At 36.3% G+C, this 17831-nt stretch overlaps 1 protein-coding gene across 4 annotated transcripts in view; it reads left to right on the top strand.

Annotated features, from left to right (window-relative positions):
* TRIO (trio Rho guanine nucleotide exchange factor) overlaps positions 1-17831 on the top strand; it is a 221798-nt gene that overhangs the window by 79486 nt on the left and 124481 nt on the right. For all 4 annotated transcript variants that reach the window (XR_014942818.1, XM_085537841.1, XM_015854391.3 and 1 more), the window contains exons 8-10: positions 3025-3156; positions 6250-6480; positions 15000-15122. Coding sequence is in view for 3 of the 4 variants with exons in the window: in XM_085537841.1 (XP_085393967.1) it covers positions 3025-3156; positions 6250-6480; positions 15000-15122 (486 nt within the window). In the remaining variant the exon portion in view is untranslated. The remainder of the gene's footprint in view (positions 1-3024; positions 3157-6249; positions 6481-14999; positions 15123-17831) is intronic.

Genomic DNA, 17831 nt, shown 5'->3' with positions numbered 1-17831 from the left:
AGAAGAGATATAAAAGCTAAGCTGTATGAAGCTTTTGAGTTGAAAGAAGGAAAGATAAGCATTTAGCTTTAAGTAGAGTTAATATAATGCCTTTTCTACATCCAGAAATCATTCACTTATACTATTGGCCCTACCCCTCCACCTCACTGAAGGAAGTATTCACAAATCAGTCCTGGAGTTGTCAGTATTTAACTCATAGTAATTGCTTATAGAAAACTATCTGAACTGGTCTGAAAGTTAAGACGGTAATTAAGTGTCTTCTGAATTTGAAATGGGGTTGGGAAATGTTTGCTTAGTATCCTGTAAGAGATTTTGCCTAAGTTAAATAAAAAATTTAGCTGTAGGTCTATAGCAATTATTTTAATTAAGTCGTTATCCATGTGCAAGAGAGGAGGTATATGTAGGAGAAATAGGAATAAATATCCCCAAGTTAATAGTCTTGATGGTGAAAGCGTGTTATTCCCCTCAAGGGAATTCAGCTCTGAAGGAGTTGCAGTGCATCTGCTGTTGAGTCATCCACTGATCTTATAGACTGTCTGCTGCGTATGTCTCTGGTGAATTTGGAGAGCAGAGGATCTTGGTTCTATATGGCTGACTGAAGCTCTGGTACTCTGCACATCTGCCATAAATAATTTTCTTTCCATTTGCCATGCTAAATTGGCTCTAAGAAAAAGTGTCATGTCTGATATAACTGTAGGATAATTGAACAGACCAGTTGAGAGCTGTTAACTACAGAAATCAAGAGGCAGCACACCTTATTACTTCAAGAAGTTTTTGTTTCCTATTTTCTACTGTACAGAAATTCTGCATAATTTTCCACAGATTAGAAAAATGAACATAATAAAGTGTGAATACACATTGCCTCTTGTTAGTGATGACATTGGTTTAATCTTAGAATGCTTAAGGAAAGTACATGAACTAGTGTCACTATAATAAATATTTTCAGCCAATTTTAAAGAGAAGTCACTTAAAAAAAAAAAAAAAAAAAAGGAGGAAATGATTTTCTGTTGTAAAAGATACCGACTGGCTTGAAACATTTGATAGAAACATTCTGATAGTTAAGCAGCATTGATGCTTTTCTGATTCACGGGTTGTTTAGCTTAGTGTTTATGCACTGTTATCTTTATGAGTGGGAGAAAGAGGTAACTGGGAGAAGGATGAAGAGGTGGGTGTACTCTCACTGAAGTGTTGTCCTTTTCCATAAAAAATAACTGATTTTCATCAGAAGTCTAGAGAGTAGACTTTGTGTGCATGCTGGCTAGTGATGGTAGGAGCTGGTGTTACCTTCTTCAGCTCTAAATGCATACATAATAGAGGAAACAGAGAAAATATTGCATCATCTGCAGAGATTAATTTACTTAAGTCTCCTGAATTGCTCCTTCTGAAGTTTTCACTTGATGATTAACTATGATGGATTGATATAGTTGCTTTGTAAGCTACCTGGCCATGATGTAATAGCAGTTGAGTTAACAGTGGAGAGTGAGTCTGGAATGAAAGGGATAACCTCTTAAGAGATATAAAAATGGCTGAAAAAATAATTAGTGAAAGAAGTAACGCATCCTTTTCAAATGCATATTTACTCTTGCTAGTCTAAGTATTGTTGCCTCCCTGGACACAAGAATAGACTGTGCCCAGCTGTTGGTGCATGCTGTCTAAAACAAAAGACTCAGCTTTGTGATCCCACAGAGAGCTTCTTTTGACATTTAATGCCTAATGCTAGTGAATTTTAGAACTGTGCCTCAAAGAAATGAGAATTAAGCAATTATTTTAAACTCTCAAAAAATAATAAGTGCCAGATTACTTTTTCCTCAGAAGGCTACATGTGATCCCGGAATGGAGAAATATATGATGAGAGAAATGTCTTGGCTTCTTAAAACTTTTGGGATTTTTGAACTTCACACAAAGAGAAGATAAATTTATTTTACAGGATACCATGTGTGCTTGACTATACTAAATTTAACAGCTATGAAAAATTCTGTAAAAACAGATTATTTTTTTTCCTCTTTCCTTTCCTGTCATAACAAAGGTATAAAATTCATGCCCCCTAGCTGTCAAAAATAAGTTGACAGAACTTCAGATGTGCATACAGCTATTGTGACAGGTTCTCTTCTGTCAAGATAACTTAAACTTCAGAGATAAATTGTCTGCAGAAGGGATTCTGTCGCAGTATCCTCAATTTCCCCTGAAAAACTTGACTTGAACAGCTTTGCTGACATAGCTGTGTGCTCAAGTACAGTGTTAGTCCTAAGAGACCCCTGCTTGAGTTGTAAATCCCTTATATGCTTGCTACTGTAGTAGCTTGCCAAATGAATTTAGTGCTTATGTGTGGAGAACTTAGTACTTTGGGGATGAGGGTGTGAATTTGCTGTGTTCCACCACTGATTGGCCTCCTTGACAGTCACTTTCCAACAAGATGGCTAGGAAGTGTTTTAGTGAACAGTTCACCATCAATTCTATGTATGTGAGTATGCATGCAAACTAATTTGTTTTTCTACAAAGATTTAAAATAGGTGAGATGATGGCTTAATTAATGTACCATGAATATCTGTCTACACAGGAAGCTGACAGGAAAGAACTGAGGGTCTAGACTTGAAAATTTTACCTCTTCATGTAGGCAAGATTTTTGTTGCCTTTCATGCATCTGAAATAGTAGATGTGTAGTGAAATAAACTTTTCTTTAGCTGCAGATTTGTGAAAAGGAGCAAGAGTAAACTTGAAATGTCAGCGTTGCCAGCGGTTTAATTGGCCATGAAGGCTGCCAACATCTAATTAAGCCTGCCTGTCTGTGAAGGGCTGAAAGAGTTCCGTGTAGCTAAAAGCATGCGTGTCGTTAGACTTGAATATTTGTTTGTACTCTAATATGTTCATTTGGGCCAGTTCAGAAAAAAAATACATTTAACAGTTTTCACTGTCGAATCTTTTCGGTGGCTGTCACAAAAATACCCATACTTTCATGTATTTCCAAAGTATATTTACCTGTTGAAGGAACTCCAAATTAACTAGAATGTCTTTTCTCTGTTGCAGTACATGAGCAATGTGGATTCATGGTGTAAAGCCTGTGGTGAGGTGGAGCTTCCCTCAGAACTGCAAGATTTAGAAGATGCTATCCATCATCATCAGGGGATATATGAGCATATTACCTTGGCTTACTCTGAGGTATATATCTTGTTTTCTCAAGTTGCTGACTAGATAATACAATGTGATATTAAGACTGGCTTGTAAACTGCCATCACTTGTTGCACAGTGTTTTAGTTGAAAACACAAATGCCAGTTTTGGTTTTTTTTTCCGTTAGTTTAGTGTACTGGATGTTGCTGCTATTATTTATATTTAAACTTGAGTTTTAAGTCTTCTTGATCTTCTCAAAGAAATTTAAAGATGAGAGCATATGTGATACAAACAATCCATGTTGGTTATTAAGGATGTATAGTTTATATTCACATAGTACAACATTTTAATAGCAGTATGATACTGGCGTTAAAATACTTAGAAACTAACTGGGTGTTCTTCAAGAAAGTATTCTGCTAGTATGGATTGCTTTAAATAGGTTTTGAAAATCAGTCTCTGAAACTGTCTAACAAAAAAGTCTTAACCAAAGGATGTCATTTGGCAACGCAGAAGTTGTATACTTAGTTCTACCAGCTTCAGAGGCACTTATATGAGCCAGCAAGCCTGTGTATTCAGCATTTGTAAGATTAGTACATCCTGTGCTGCTGCTCTAATCTTGGATTCTCAGCACAATAAAATGTTTTTGAGAATGCTTCTTAGTATTTCTAATATTTGTAAATACAGCATAAGATAAAGTGCTTATTCTAAAGACGGCTTAAAAATAGTGACTTAAGTATCCATCCTTCAAATTTTGAATTCTTTCATGTACTTCAGTTAGCTAAACTGAGAAATCACACAGGTATTGACTGATCACAGCTTTGGCGTTTTTTTGGATTGAGGGTCTTCTTTTACTTTTTTTCCAAGGTCATTAGCATCACAGAGTTAAACTATTTTGGCATTAAATGGCACTAATGTTACTCTGAATTAAACACAGCAGGAAACTTTACATGAAAATATATGTTTGGTTAAGTAATGGTAGAAAGCGATCAATGAACATGGGACAGTTTAGACTATAGCTTTCATATTTTGAAAGGTAGTGATGTGGCAATGAAGCAATATTTGTGGTTTATATGTTACATAAAAATCTAAACTGCTTTCCAATGAACCAGTTCTGTGGTGGGCAACTGAATCGTAAGTGGGATTTCATTTACAACAAAGGAATGTGAGTGCTGATGATTAGTCTGTATTGATAGTATATCAAAACTGGATTTTTTGGATACCTGCCATCTTAGGGTATGCATAAACTTTATTACTGTTAGTCAGATGTCCAGAGTTCATGAGTTGTGCAAAGCTCACGCTGATATCTCTACTCCTCATATCATCTTTGCTGATAAAAGTTGTGATCCTAATTCTATGTCTTAACTCATTATTAAGAAGACCATTTTTTATGGGAAGACTTGTTTTTTTCACTGTAAGCTTTCTTTATTGAGGGGATCCCTTTTCTAAACAATAGAGAAATATAGTGTGTATGTAGTATATGAATGTGAAAGAAGCTATCAAGGGTGTATGCTCCATGCGAATGCACCCAAGAATAAAGGTTATGGCTGTCTGGAATAATGATTACACAGCTCAGAAGTTGAAACACCGGAGTTCCTTGTGGTTTTTTTTTTTTTTTCCTGTTTTTTTTTTTTTTTTTTTCTTTTCTTTGGTGTACTTTTTAACGGGGCCGTGAATGAACTGGAGTCTGCTGTTAACTGTAAATAACTACTGAGAATTACCATGGTTAATACTGTTTGCTTCCTGGTGAAGCATAATCAAAATAAATTCGATGGGTAGATTATAGGTTTGCGCTCACAAGCATGTTAAAAATTTATTTAGGGTTTCACAGCTGTGGCTTAAACACTTTTCTTCTGATTTTCTGCATCTATGAAAGGAATACCTTATTCTTTAGAAACCAGATTTTATGCAGACGTAGTAGTCATATATGTATGTACAAGTCATGCTCCTCCTCTGGACATAAAGGTTTATTTTCCTTTAATTAAACATGCATTCCCTTTCAAAGACTGGTGGATTTATCTATCTATATGAAGATATTACAGAAGTCTTACTTATTACTATGTGTAGGACTTAATTTCTGCAGCAGCATGGTGCTCTGTTCATATTATTATAAATGGACAGAGATAAGAGCACTGGCAATTGCCACATTTTGTCCTTCATTATTAACTGCAATGTCTTGACAACATGACTTCATTGCAAAGTAGCAGACTAATTATAATAAATACATTTAAGACTAGACTTGAACATAAATTTTACTGAAAATAATTACTCTGTATTACTAAAAAGGAACTTACATATGCTTACAATGACTGGTGGGCTACCAGTTCTTTACTGGCGGCTGAGTGATACCAATTTGTGATAGTTCTCTGTACTTCATGCTAAAAGTGACAGAATAGCTAACATTAATCAAAAGTGCTTACAACCGCCTTGGCAAAAGTTAAATATCAACAGTGACTGGATACAGTAGGACTATGGCTTTTTAATTAGCATGCAAAATAAATATTTTTGCTGTGGCTTGAATCAGAGAAGACAATTATAAATGACTGCTCTTTCTTATCAGCATTGAACACATTTTGGAAAAGAATATGTTTGCACTTCCTGGAAAGGTTTAAAGCAAATCAGGTGTAAGTTTGTCATAACACTGGTTTGTCTTTGGCTTGCTAGTACCAGTAATAATGTAAAAGTTGTAAATCAGGTCTGATCAAAGCATGTCCTGTGTTCACAAAATACTGTTCTGGTGCAGTTCTGGACCATTGTATAATTGTATATAATTGTATAATTTTAGGGGCTTAACTGACAAGAGAGAGAAGTGAAACTCAAAAGAGCTTCTAAGTTAGATTCTATTCAAATATATATATATACTTAGGGAAAGAAAAGCTGTTCTTTAGAAGAGTGCTGCTTCCTTAAATTGTCTTAGGGTAGAGTAAGGATATAAAAAAGTAGCTGTGTGGTTTTTTTGGTTGTTGTCTTTTTTTTTTTTTTTTTTTAATAACAGCTGCACATGATCATGCCTCAAATAATAAAAATCTATAGCACAACTCCCCATGTTCTTAAAGAAATCTAAAATAGGAAGCAGAGAGATTGAAAAAGCAGACTGATCAAGATTTTGGCAAGACAAGCAATTCTTTGTTCTTTCTGCTGGCCAGGTGAGCCAAGATGGAAAGTCACTGCTTGACAAACTTCAGAGACCTTTGACTCCTGGAAGTTCCGATTCCCTCACTGCTTCTGCCAACTACTCAAAAGCAGTTCATCACGTTCTGGATGTCATCCATGAAGTACTCCACCACCAGCGCCAACTGGAAAATATTTGGCAGCATCGAAAGGTTCGCTTGCACCAGCGGCTTCAGCTGTGTGTTTTTCAACAGGATGTTCAACAGGTTGGTTTTATTTCGTGTTGTCTGAATGCCTTTCTCTTTTATTGGATTTTGTTTTGATGCTGGTTTCAGTGCCAGCTGGGCTTTGATTGCTGGACCCCATGTTCTCTCATTCAACAATTGAATAGAATAGTTCCATGGAATCAGCAGATCAAGTGAGATTCCTCTGCTCTGTGCTGGTGAAACTTCACCCGAAGTACTGCATCCAGATGTGGAGTTCAGTAGAGGAGAGATGCAGACCTGCACGTCCAAAGAAAGGCCAAAGAAAGGGTCCAAGTGATGAAACACCTTCCCTTTGAGGGCAGGCTGAGAGAGCTGGGGTGGTTCAGCCTGGAGAAGGCTCTGGGGAGACCTGGTAGCAGCTCTTTCAATATCTGAAGGGGATTTAATCAGGAAGAAGGAGACAGAGTATTTAGCAGGATCTGTTGTGATAGAACAAGGATAAATGCTTTCATACTAAAAGGGGAGATTTATATTGAATGTTAGGAATATCTTTTTACAGTAAGGATAGTGAAGCACTGGAACAGGTTACCTAGAGGTGTGCCTCATTCCTGGAGACACTCAAGGCCAGGTTGAACTGGGCTCTGAGCTGCCTGATCTATCTGTAGGCATTCTTGTTCATTGCAGGGGAATTGGACTAGATGGCTTATAAATGTCCTTATCAACTAATAAAATTCTGTGGTTCTATGGTTGATCAACTAATTTCAAGTTCACTATCTTAGGACAGGTGTTATGGGTAGAAACTGTATTTTGAAGTTAGCTCCACCTTAGTTACTTTTTAAATTATCTTCTCTTGTTACTTGAATTCAGATAGGATGATAGGTTTTTATTCTAGACAGAAACTGTTCTCTTCTTGTGCTAGAAGATGCTAGTCACTGATACATTCTAGTTAAAATTCTGGACTTCATTTCAGAAAAGACAGTAGTAATATTAACATGCAAAAAATGAATGGCATTATTCTTTTACAAAGTTGTAGTTTCATATCCTCATTGATACTTTTGTTGTTTTCCTTTTCAAATCCGAGCATATTATACTAAAGAGGTAGAAAAAAATACAGTTACGATTCCTTTCTGACAGTGTCACTGTCATGCTTTCAGCTGAAACGGCGTTACTAGCACATGGGTGTTGGTTGTTCCTGAATGATGGGTGTGTGCCTGGGACTGGGCTGGGGCAAGCTGCCACCTTCATAGCCCAGCAGCAGTTAGCGAGGCGGAGCCAGGACAGGCACCTGATTTAGGCCAAGTGTTATTCCATACCACGTGACACCATGCGGAAGGACATAGTACTGTGCGAGTCCACCCAGGGTGGCTGCTTCTCAGGGGTTGTGGGCGTCATTCAATGGAGGTGAGAGCTTGTGGTGCTGGTGGGCATTGGCTGGTTGTATTGGTGCTGTGTGTCAGCGGGTAGGTGAAGAGTGATAGCATTGTGGCTATACATACATTGTTATCATCACACTTTTCTTTCTGTTTTCCTTTCCTGTCAGTAAACTGTTTTTATCTCAGCCCTTGAGTTCTGTTTTGTTTCCTGTTCTCTTCCTCATCCTACTTCAGGAGGGAGTGAGCAAATGGCTGCATGGTGCTTAAACCACTTGCTGGGTTAAACCTCAACTATCTCTGTTGAATTAGTATTTACTAGCTGACATGTTTTTATTATGATGATGACGTTCATAGAAACTTGAGTGCAGATGTTAGTATCTCTTTTGGACTTTGTTTCAGCTTAAAAATGCAAAGCTGTACAGAACTCCCTTGTAATGATTGAGACACTAGCTGATTGAGACGCTAGTAATTTATTTTATATATCTATTCCATAAAAAGTAAGGAAGGCCAATACTTTCTGATTTTGTTCTTCAATTTCAGCGTACAGGTTTTTAAAGCTAAGGAAATTTCTGAATGTGGATTTTAGATAACCAGTTACACATTCTGTTAAAATAACGTTTCTTCCACACTTGTTGCACTTCAAGTCAAATCTAATGTACGTGCCTGTTGCAAGAAGATGCTAGATGTGGACAGTTGGGAGTGAAGTAACCTGGTTTTCATTGTTTGAAATAATTCACAGAGTTTAAGTCTGGCAGGGGCAATTGGTGAGCAATCCTGTTAGCACAATGTTCTGCACAAAATGCCTATATTTTCCAGTAAGTTAGAGAAAAAAAGTTTAAAAAATACCTAATAGATAAGTGTAAAATTAGTAAAAAATAAAGAAAAAAGAAAAGTTTCCAAACTGTCAACAGTCAGCTGTGACAAAGGATGTGGAAATGTGTGCAAAATGTCAGCTGATCCAAAGTCAAAGAAATGAAAAAGCCAAATGAATGTCACAAATAATCAGGAACAATAATCAATTATTTCATGTTGCAATAATCAAGAACACCAAAAGCAGTATTATGCCATTGTTTAAATCCTAGAAGCTCCTCACCAAGTTTGTAACATCAGTAGTAGATGGTCATGAGGGTCTTGTGTTTGGTACTTGCATGAATAATGAATGAGGGGCACTTGTCAAAACTGACAAGGCAGAATCCACAAATGAATCACCTTCATAAGCATTTTTCAGCAATTAAAATGATGCTTTGTTTCTCATACGATTAAGTAGCTCCTCTTGGCTGTAGCCTGGTCCCAAAAGTGAGGACTGGGTCCTGAAACTTGTTCCTCTAGTCTGAATTCAGTCCAGGGAGGACCTACTTAGGCAAGCTAGGCCTGAGGTTGTTTGTCAGATGCATAATTCAGGTCTCAGGCCTATAGGTCAGGCTGCAGGCAGTTTATTTCCCAGTGGAAGGCAATCATTAAATGCTACATTGAGTCTTACTGTGCTGATTATACTCTTTGATTTGTTACCTTGGGAGTCATAAAATGTTAAATTTGTGTTTTCTTTTACTTCCCAATTCTTGACTCTGAGTGGAGATAGCTCTAAAACTGCTTGTTTCTTTTTGCAGTGACTTTTCTCAAGTCATTTTAGAGTCATGACTTGCTTCGTCAGCAGGGAGCTGAATGTCCCTTTTCTGTCTGAGACCAGTCAGCTGAGAGACTGGATTGTCCTTTGTTTCATTTTTGTAATGGCCATTAGCCACCAACTCTGGAGGCTTCTGAGGGGTTCCATGTGGTGGCTCAACTGTTTGTTACGTTACTTTAAATTAGCTTTAGATTCTGATTTAGACGCTGCCTTTTAGTCGATTACAATGTGAACTGTGGTTCCCTTTTGAAACGCAGCTTCTCATTTCATGCTGTAAGACAATGATAATTCAACATCCACGCCAGATAAATTCATCAAACAGTGGCAGAGGCCTTAAAGAAAATGGCAAGCATGTAATGCTTTTTCCTTACTTTGGTCATTTGTAGCTTCCTCAGCTTTGAAAATCCTCATGAAAAAATAAACAAATAAAAATAAAAAAGAGTTATCTTGTACAACAAAGGTTCTTTTTTTTTTTTTTTTTCTTCTTGCAATAGAAAAAGAAAGCAAACCTAAAGCAGATAATCTAATTTATCTGAGAAATGTGAGCTTTTCTGCTGAATGCTCACTGGCACAATTCAGTGCATGAAATTACTTGGTTTTGAGGTTCTGCTAATATTTATATCCAAAACAGTTCTGGTATGTTTTGTGTAGAGCTTCAAAGGAACAACTTTCTCAAATATCTTGATTTTCATTTGCACTATTTCAAGCTTGTTAGGTTTTTCTTTTTTTTTCTTTTTTTTTCAAACCTTAATAAATTCATTTAAAATTGTCTAGCAATTAGTGTGAAAATCCTCTTTCATTACTGCCAGTGAACTTAAGTGTAATTTTTTTCCATATTAGAATGAGCTGAGTGTGGTGTAGCTCTCTTCAACTGCCCATAGTTGAAAAGCACATTGTGACAAGCAAGCAAGTTATATTTTAAGTGAGTCTACAACTACCGTTCAACATGAGTTTGTGCTTTCTTCCTTTTCCTACTCCTGGCTTAATTATTATTAATGAAATAAGTCAGTTTATGAAAATATTAATTGAGTAACAGAGCTGATTGGAGGAGAAAATTGGCTCTTAACACATTTTTATTTTTTTTTTGTTACTCCACCCCTCTAACTGTTGTTTTTTTGAGTTTGTTTTGTTTTCCAGTTTTGCTTAGTATTGGTTGTAGTTTCTAGTGAAGCTTTCAAAATCAGTGAAAATATTGTGGTTTTAGTTAACTATGTACAGCAAGAATTGGCTCATATTTTAGTGGAGCAAACAGTATTGAAAGTAGCTCATGAAATTATAAAAATAGTAGGTAAAAAATGTAATAGTAGTAGGTAAGATATAAATTATATCAGATCTGAAAGTGGGAATGAGAAAATGTTCAGCCTTCAATTGAAGAGAGTTCTGAATTTCATCCTGGGTAGCAGGTTTGTGCCAGGAAATCTACTTTCTAGTTAATTTGTATTAATTTCAAAAAATGAGGTGTTTTTTAATACAGAAAAAAAAAAAACTGAGTATTCCGTTGTTCTAAATAATTGTTAAGTGCAGAGCATGCTAATAAAAGTATAATGTTATATTTAAGAATTGACATAAGCTTACCAAGAGCAAAATACAAATTAGCTTTCCACCTAAGAAGAGGAAAGGAACTGGCTCTTACAGTTCTGATAGGAAAAATAATAAAGCAGTCCTGTTACAACAACATGATGTTTTTTACTGCTAGACCACAAAAAGTCAATACTGAACATTAACAATTTCGGTAGAACAATATTGCTGATGCTCATACAGTGAAAGCTTTAGAGCCTGAAGAACTACATAAATAGTTTTGCAGATCATAAGTTAGTAAAACATACTTGTAAAAAGTTGAAATAAAACATCTGTTTATTAAATGTCCACTAACCTTGGTTGGCTTCTTTATCTGTTCTGGGTAAGTTTGCTGCTTCTCCTTCCTTGATCTGACTACCTCAAGGACTCTGAGTTTTTGTTGCAACAGTCACTGTTTCAGTTTTGACTAATAAAGGGTGGATCAGGAATGCTTTCTGGTTGCTCAGCATCAAAATACTACTGATTTCACTGCTTGATTCTACTGTGCTGTTTTGAGGCAGTGCCAGTGTGAAATGCTTCTTCTGGAGGGAGAGTATTTCTACATTTAACTGCTCGAAGATTAGAAATTCAAAGATTTTCTCCCTCCCCTTCTGAGCTTAATATCTGGAAAGTAGCACCAAGTAAATCAGAAAAATGTAAGTGTGTATAGTAGCTAAAGGGGGTGGGGGAAATGGATAATAATTGGGTGGGGGGAGGAAATGGTGAAAACAAGCATGTTGAATCTGCTGTCTATTGTTTATTTATTATATAAACAGCATACACAAAACATATTTTGCCACCATGAATAATGATTCTATGATGATGAAGCCATCTTTCCATAGTAATTATGTCTACAGTATATTCTGTATCAGTGTTTTAAGGATAAGCTTTATTTTAGATCGTATATTGGGATGGTTCTGCTGAGTCTGCAGTTACAGCTTAATTGCATCATATTAAAGCAACTTGCTCTAGTGGAGAAAAATATTATTCACACTTTTGATGAGTCTCTGAAATTACTGTGCACTGCTGCACTATTAAGAGTGAATTCCATGTACTTTCAGTATTAGTTTTAGACAAGTCTTTTGTGGGTTGGTATAATGTGTGTGATAACTCTTTGGTAACTCTTCCAGGAGGAGGGAGAAAAATGCATTAAGGTATAAATGGCTAATAGCAATGTAAATTAGTCATGTTATCCTTTGATTATGATATGTAAAAGCTCTTAGTGATGTGCAAGTGAAAATTCTAAGTTTGACTATGCTTTTACATGCTGTGAAATTTTCAAAGGGTTACCTCCGTTGTTTTAAGTACTGGAGTAAGAAGGCTAAGCTGTAATACGTGGTTTGGCTTAGAGGCAGCAGTGCGCCTCATGTTGACTGTTTCAAGTCATGCTCTGTGTACTGGATTTCTATGACAACTTCTTGAGGAGTTACTGAGCATTATATGGCACAACATTCCTTCTTGCCGTGCTGCTTTCAGCTTCTTACTCTGTTTTCTGGGACAGATTTTGCTGTTGATTTTGTTAGCTTATAGCTGCCAGCAGTCTTCAGGGTCTTCAGCTCTTTTTATAGTGACAAAAGCAGAGTGGTCTACTGAAACTAGTTAAAAGCCTTGATAGTAGAAAATATGCATGTAACAGAATCCAGATTTATCGCTTCATTTTGCTGTCTCCCATCAACTGTTACCCTCGAAAGAAGCAAATGAAAATTTATATTGACCTAGAAAGTAATAACTATTCATTTGGCAATACTTAACAGGAAAAACAAGCATGTATACTATAGAGATTTAGTGAAGTGCTGGTGATTGGAGATGGAGACATTATGTAGCATTATGGGATTGTTTATTGTTTAGAAGATGCCACATAGAAGTGGATTTGCAAACCAAAAAAGATTCCAACAGTCAAGATAAATGAGAAAATCACACTGCATTATTTTGTGTACTAAGGAAAGCCTAGATATCTTGTATGGGAATAGTGTATGGGATTAGGGTCCCTTCCAACTCAGGATATTCTATGATTATGTACCTATGAAATACAGCCAGGATGTTGCAGGAGTAGTTTTTAAGTCTGATTATGACTTAAGAAGGCAAGAATCATCACTGCACTACATGTCAAATGTTTTCAGAACAGGATAGGTAGTGTAGGAGGAAGAGTGGGACCCCACCGAATTCCTTGTATTTGAGTTAAGGACACCAGCAGATATGGAGGGGGAGAAGGTATGGTTTTCTAGCCAGGCCTATTTCAAAATAAAGCAAAGTACTGCATTTTTAAATTTCTCTGGCTTCTTATTAGGCTGATAGGAAACTCCTGAGGTCAGCAAGAAGTGCAGAGTCCTGTACCTGAGAAGGGAAAGAGCCCAGACACCAGTATATGCTGGAGCCACCCAGCTTGGAAGCATGTTGTGTGAAAAGGACTTGAGTGTCTAAGTGGACACCAAGTTGACCATGAACCGACAATGTGCCATTGCCATTAAGAAAACAAATGGTTTCTAGAACTGCTTTAGGCAGAGTATTGCCTGAAGGTGGAGTGAAATGACCCTCTTTACTCAGTACTGTGGTCTCATCATGAGTGCTGGTCCAGATTTGTGCTCTCCAGTACAAGAGAGGCATGGATATAATGAGGAGAGTCCAGCAGAGGGACATGGAAACAGGGAAGAACTGAAGTATCTCTCCAATGAAGAGAGAATGGAAGACCCGGTTCTATAAGGGATATAGAAGAGCAGATCTGGGGAGGATCTTTACGTACAAATACCTGAAGGAGGAGTGTAAAGAATATGGAGCCAAACACTTCTCAGTGATGCCTAGTGGGGGCACTAGGAGGAGATGGGCACAAACTGGAACAGAGGAAGTATTCAAAAGCTGCCTAGATATGGTCCTTGGCAAATAGTTCTGGGTGTCCCTGCTTGAGCATGATTGGAGCAGATGGCCTTCAGAGGTCTTTGCCAACCTCAACTATTCAGAGATTCTATGATATATTAAAAAAGAATGCTGGAGATAAATGTTAAGTAAAGCATTCCACCTCTTCTTAAATACTATGTAAAAATGATTAGCTGACTTGGAAAAAAAATACTCATCTGGAGTTGTTTTTAATTTGGAATATCATTCTTGAATCTTGGAGTATTGAACAAAAATTAAATACCATATGCATGCTAGTTAATGAAGGAATTAAAATACTGCTAAGATGTATTAGTTTGGAGAGAGACCAGATGGTTTTGTTTGTTCACTCATCAGAAAATTGGTATATGTGTAGTAATTCTTTGTGTTAACTGGCAGGAACTAATTGCATGTACAACTTAGTGTTTATAAATCTATCAAGCCAGTCATTGTGATAGAAGCTTTAACATCCTTAAAATGTATTTAGTTCCTCATATTTTCAGCTATAAAGTTTACAATACACAGTGATGTCTATTTGACACCTTAGGGAGATACTTCTATGGAACTGGGGGAGAATTCTTCATGTGCTCTTAATGCAGATGTCATTCTTCTCATAAGGATTTCAATTACATTTTTTTAAAATACAATATTTTTCTAACAGATCTTTCTTTTTGGCTTCACTATATGAAGTAAAGGAAAATTCTCCTCATCTAATATAAAACCTGACTGCTGTTCACAAGTGTTAATTGGGAATGTGCAAACATTTGTGTTTGTGACAGAAGAATGTGTGCTGAAGGCACAAATCACAGAGAGACCATCACCAGGGGTCCAGCCACTTGAAGCAAATTTTCTGTCAAATTGATAAATGCATAGAAATTATGCTGCCTTTGGTAGGCTTCAAAATAAACATATTTTTGATCATAGAATTTAGCTGGCTTTAATTAGTTATTGTCTTGACCTAAGTTTATGTAGTTGCTAATAAGAGGATGTAACTAACAGCCTTCAGTAGCAATAATGCACTTTAATCCACTAATACGGTACCTTATATGCTTAGTTTCTTGGATAGTTGTCTTTATATCACAACAGTTGAATTTGTATTACAACAAGGTGTTATTCAATGTAGCCATTATCTCTTGTGTTTTTCTTTTGCACCACAGGTGTTGGATTGGATTGAAAACCATGGAGAAGCCTTTCTTAGCAAACATACTGGAGTGGGAAAATCTCTGCATCGGGCTAGAGCATTACAGAAACGCCATGAAGACTTTGAAGAAGTTGCACAGGTGAAAAGCCATCACATGCAGGACTGTGCATTTGTCATGGAAATATATGAAAACTTTGTGCTTGAGAGCTAGATGTAGTGAGCTCCACTAAAAGCAGCCAAAAAAAAAAAAAAGTAAAAAAAGAAATCAGTTCTAACAGTGGCCTATTTTATGTGTATCACGAGCTTTTATTTATTTCTTTTCTCTGTGTTCCTGATTCAAGTAAGAAAAAGACAAACTTCTAGAGACTTAAGGAACGAGAGCATTGAAGCCCAACAGAGCTGCTTTTATTTATCTATCCATTTATTTGTTTGTTTTGAAAAAAAAGTAAGCTTTCAAAATAATTAAAAAAAAGAACTAAGGGCTCCTAAGAAACCAGGTGAGCCAGCAAACTGGCTTTACATTTTTCTATTAAATGCAGTATTAAATGCTTTTTTCCATTGGAAGACTCTAGTTTTTGCCTTAAATAGAAATGATAATAGAACTTCAAAACTCACTTTTCTGTAGCACTTTTAAGATGTTGAGCTGATTGAAATAGAGAGAACGAAGAACTCGTGGAGAAGAACAACAGGAAATTGCTTTGGGTAGCAGCCTTGAAAAGAGATGAGAGGTGAACAAAACCCATGAGAATTTGAAGACTTGAATCCTTCCCGTTAGTAACATTCATTGTCCATTCAAAATTATTAATAATAATCAACAAGAAAGATTTCTTTAAGGTAGAATTTATGTAATCCTTCACTCAAAACAGAAGGTAAATTACTAGAAAATTTGAAGTGACTTGCAGACACAGCTTAGCAGTGACTCCTGGTATAATGGGGCATGTTGGTAGTTTTCCTATTTAACAGCTGGTTAAGCTCTGAATAAAATCATACTTTAAACACAATCTTAGAGCACTCCAATGTCTGAGGAGCTGAAATAGCTTCAGAAAGCTTCCTCAATATTAATTTCCTGTCATTTTTTGCAAAATAATACACTTTGCTAGTTTTAGATATTTATATGCTGGATTTTCCATATGCAGATCTAATACTTCATTTCAAATCAAATCTGCAATGTTTTCCATGTGGATGTACTTACTTTCCTGAGTCAGAGAAGCAAGAATTTATTTGTGTAAGACACTTAAGAAAACGTGAATGATCTCATACTTAATACTGTGTTATTTGAGCAAAGAAGAAAATGTTTGAGTTGACCAAAGGGTATGAGGTATGTAGAACTACTACTGGGATATAAACTGCTGGAAAAAGTAACGTTGTTAATTATCATTATATTTAAACTAGAAAGTTTTACAACAAATACTGTGCAAAACTTTTCTAAAGCTGAATGGTACTAGAATTTAAAATGATCTCTTGAGGGGATGAGTGGATTTTCTATTTTTGGCAATACTGGAAACTAGACTTGTCAGAGACCTTAAGTAAGCTATGGGGAACCATCCTCTCCTGACAGAATAACGGACAAAATGATCTAATAAGAAGTCATTTTTAATTTTTTTCATCTTTAACTTTTTGAATTTATAGTGACTGCCAAGAGAGGCACACCCTATGAATTGTTTCTCTTTGCTCTAAAAGTGGACATAAGCAAGCTGCAGAAGACATTCCTGTTGTTGATATTTTAAGGAAGGTTATGTTCAAGTTTAAGAAAGAAAGAGTTTTAAATTTCTTTTAGTAACTTTCAGATAATTTAATTTATTCTCTCCTTCATTTCTAGTTGGCCCAATTTTTGTGATTTTGGTTTTTGTATGTGTTTTTGTTATTTCTTTTTTCTTTTAGCTTGTCTGTTTTATTATGATGGACTTCTCTTTGTTTTAAATAGGACCCTTGATAATCTGGGGTTTTCAGTCATCTCTAGTCAGAAATTGAGAGGAAGCAGCACAGCAAAGTTTTATAAAATGCAGGGAGCCAGTAGAAGTGTTAAAATGTTACTGACTGAAAGCTAACTCCAAAATCTTCTATATTTGAACCAATTCTTACTTTCCTGTACCTAAGAATGGCTGTAATGCATCAAACTAAACAATTGTGGCCAAACACCGTATGCAGAAAGAAAAGAATGACTGTATAAAAAAGTCACCATTATCCTCCCAATTGTTTGGTTTTATTTGAAGTGTGAAAATGAAGGCTGCATCAGAGCCATTGTTTAGTCATTGATGGACTTCTCTTGACTAGGTTAACTAGTTTTTGAACCCATTTATATTTTTGGAATGTACACCAGTTCCTGTGCCAATGAGTTCAGCAATTTAATTGCTCCTTAAATGAAAAGTACTTCTGGATTTGGTTGTGGGGTTTTGGTTTTTTTCTTACATTTCAGATATGTTTTCTGATGCTTAAACATGATATTATCAGTTGAATTTAATGGGTAATCTGTTCTAATTGTCTCTACCTTAGATGCTTTGTATACCACTATTAATCTTTCTTTGTCCATATATGCATTCATCTCCCTCCCTCCCTTCCACAGTGCACTAAACTCTACTCATTCTTGTTGTATTTATTGCTGCTACCACTCATTTCTGCACTAATCTCTTAAATTTAACTTTGAACTCTTCTGTACCGTGTCGCTTCCTGTGCTCCTACTGTTTGTGCTGAAGAATACTTAGGGAAGGCTTCTCAAGAAGACTAGGAAAACAATGGGATGCATTATTTGGGAAAGTGATGGTGTGTCCATTCTAGAAGTTCTTCCAGTGTTTTGAAGAACAATGCTTATTGAAGTCTTGAGTGTGATCAGTTATGCCTTGGGGCACGA

The sequence above is a fragment of the Coturnix japonica genome, chromosome 2, assembly GCF_054131305.1.
Source record: "Coturnix japonica strain WE chromosome 2, WE-NBRP24, whole genome shotgun sequence".
Classification (NCBI taxonomy): domain Eukaryota; kingdom Metazoa; phylum Chordata; class Aves; order Galliformes; family Phasianidae; genus Coturnix; species Coturnix japonica.
Note: the sequence above shows the minus strand (reverse complement) of the source record. Positions and strands in the feature narration are given on the sequence as shown.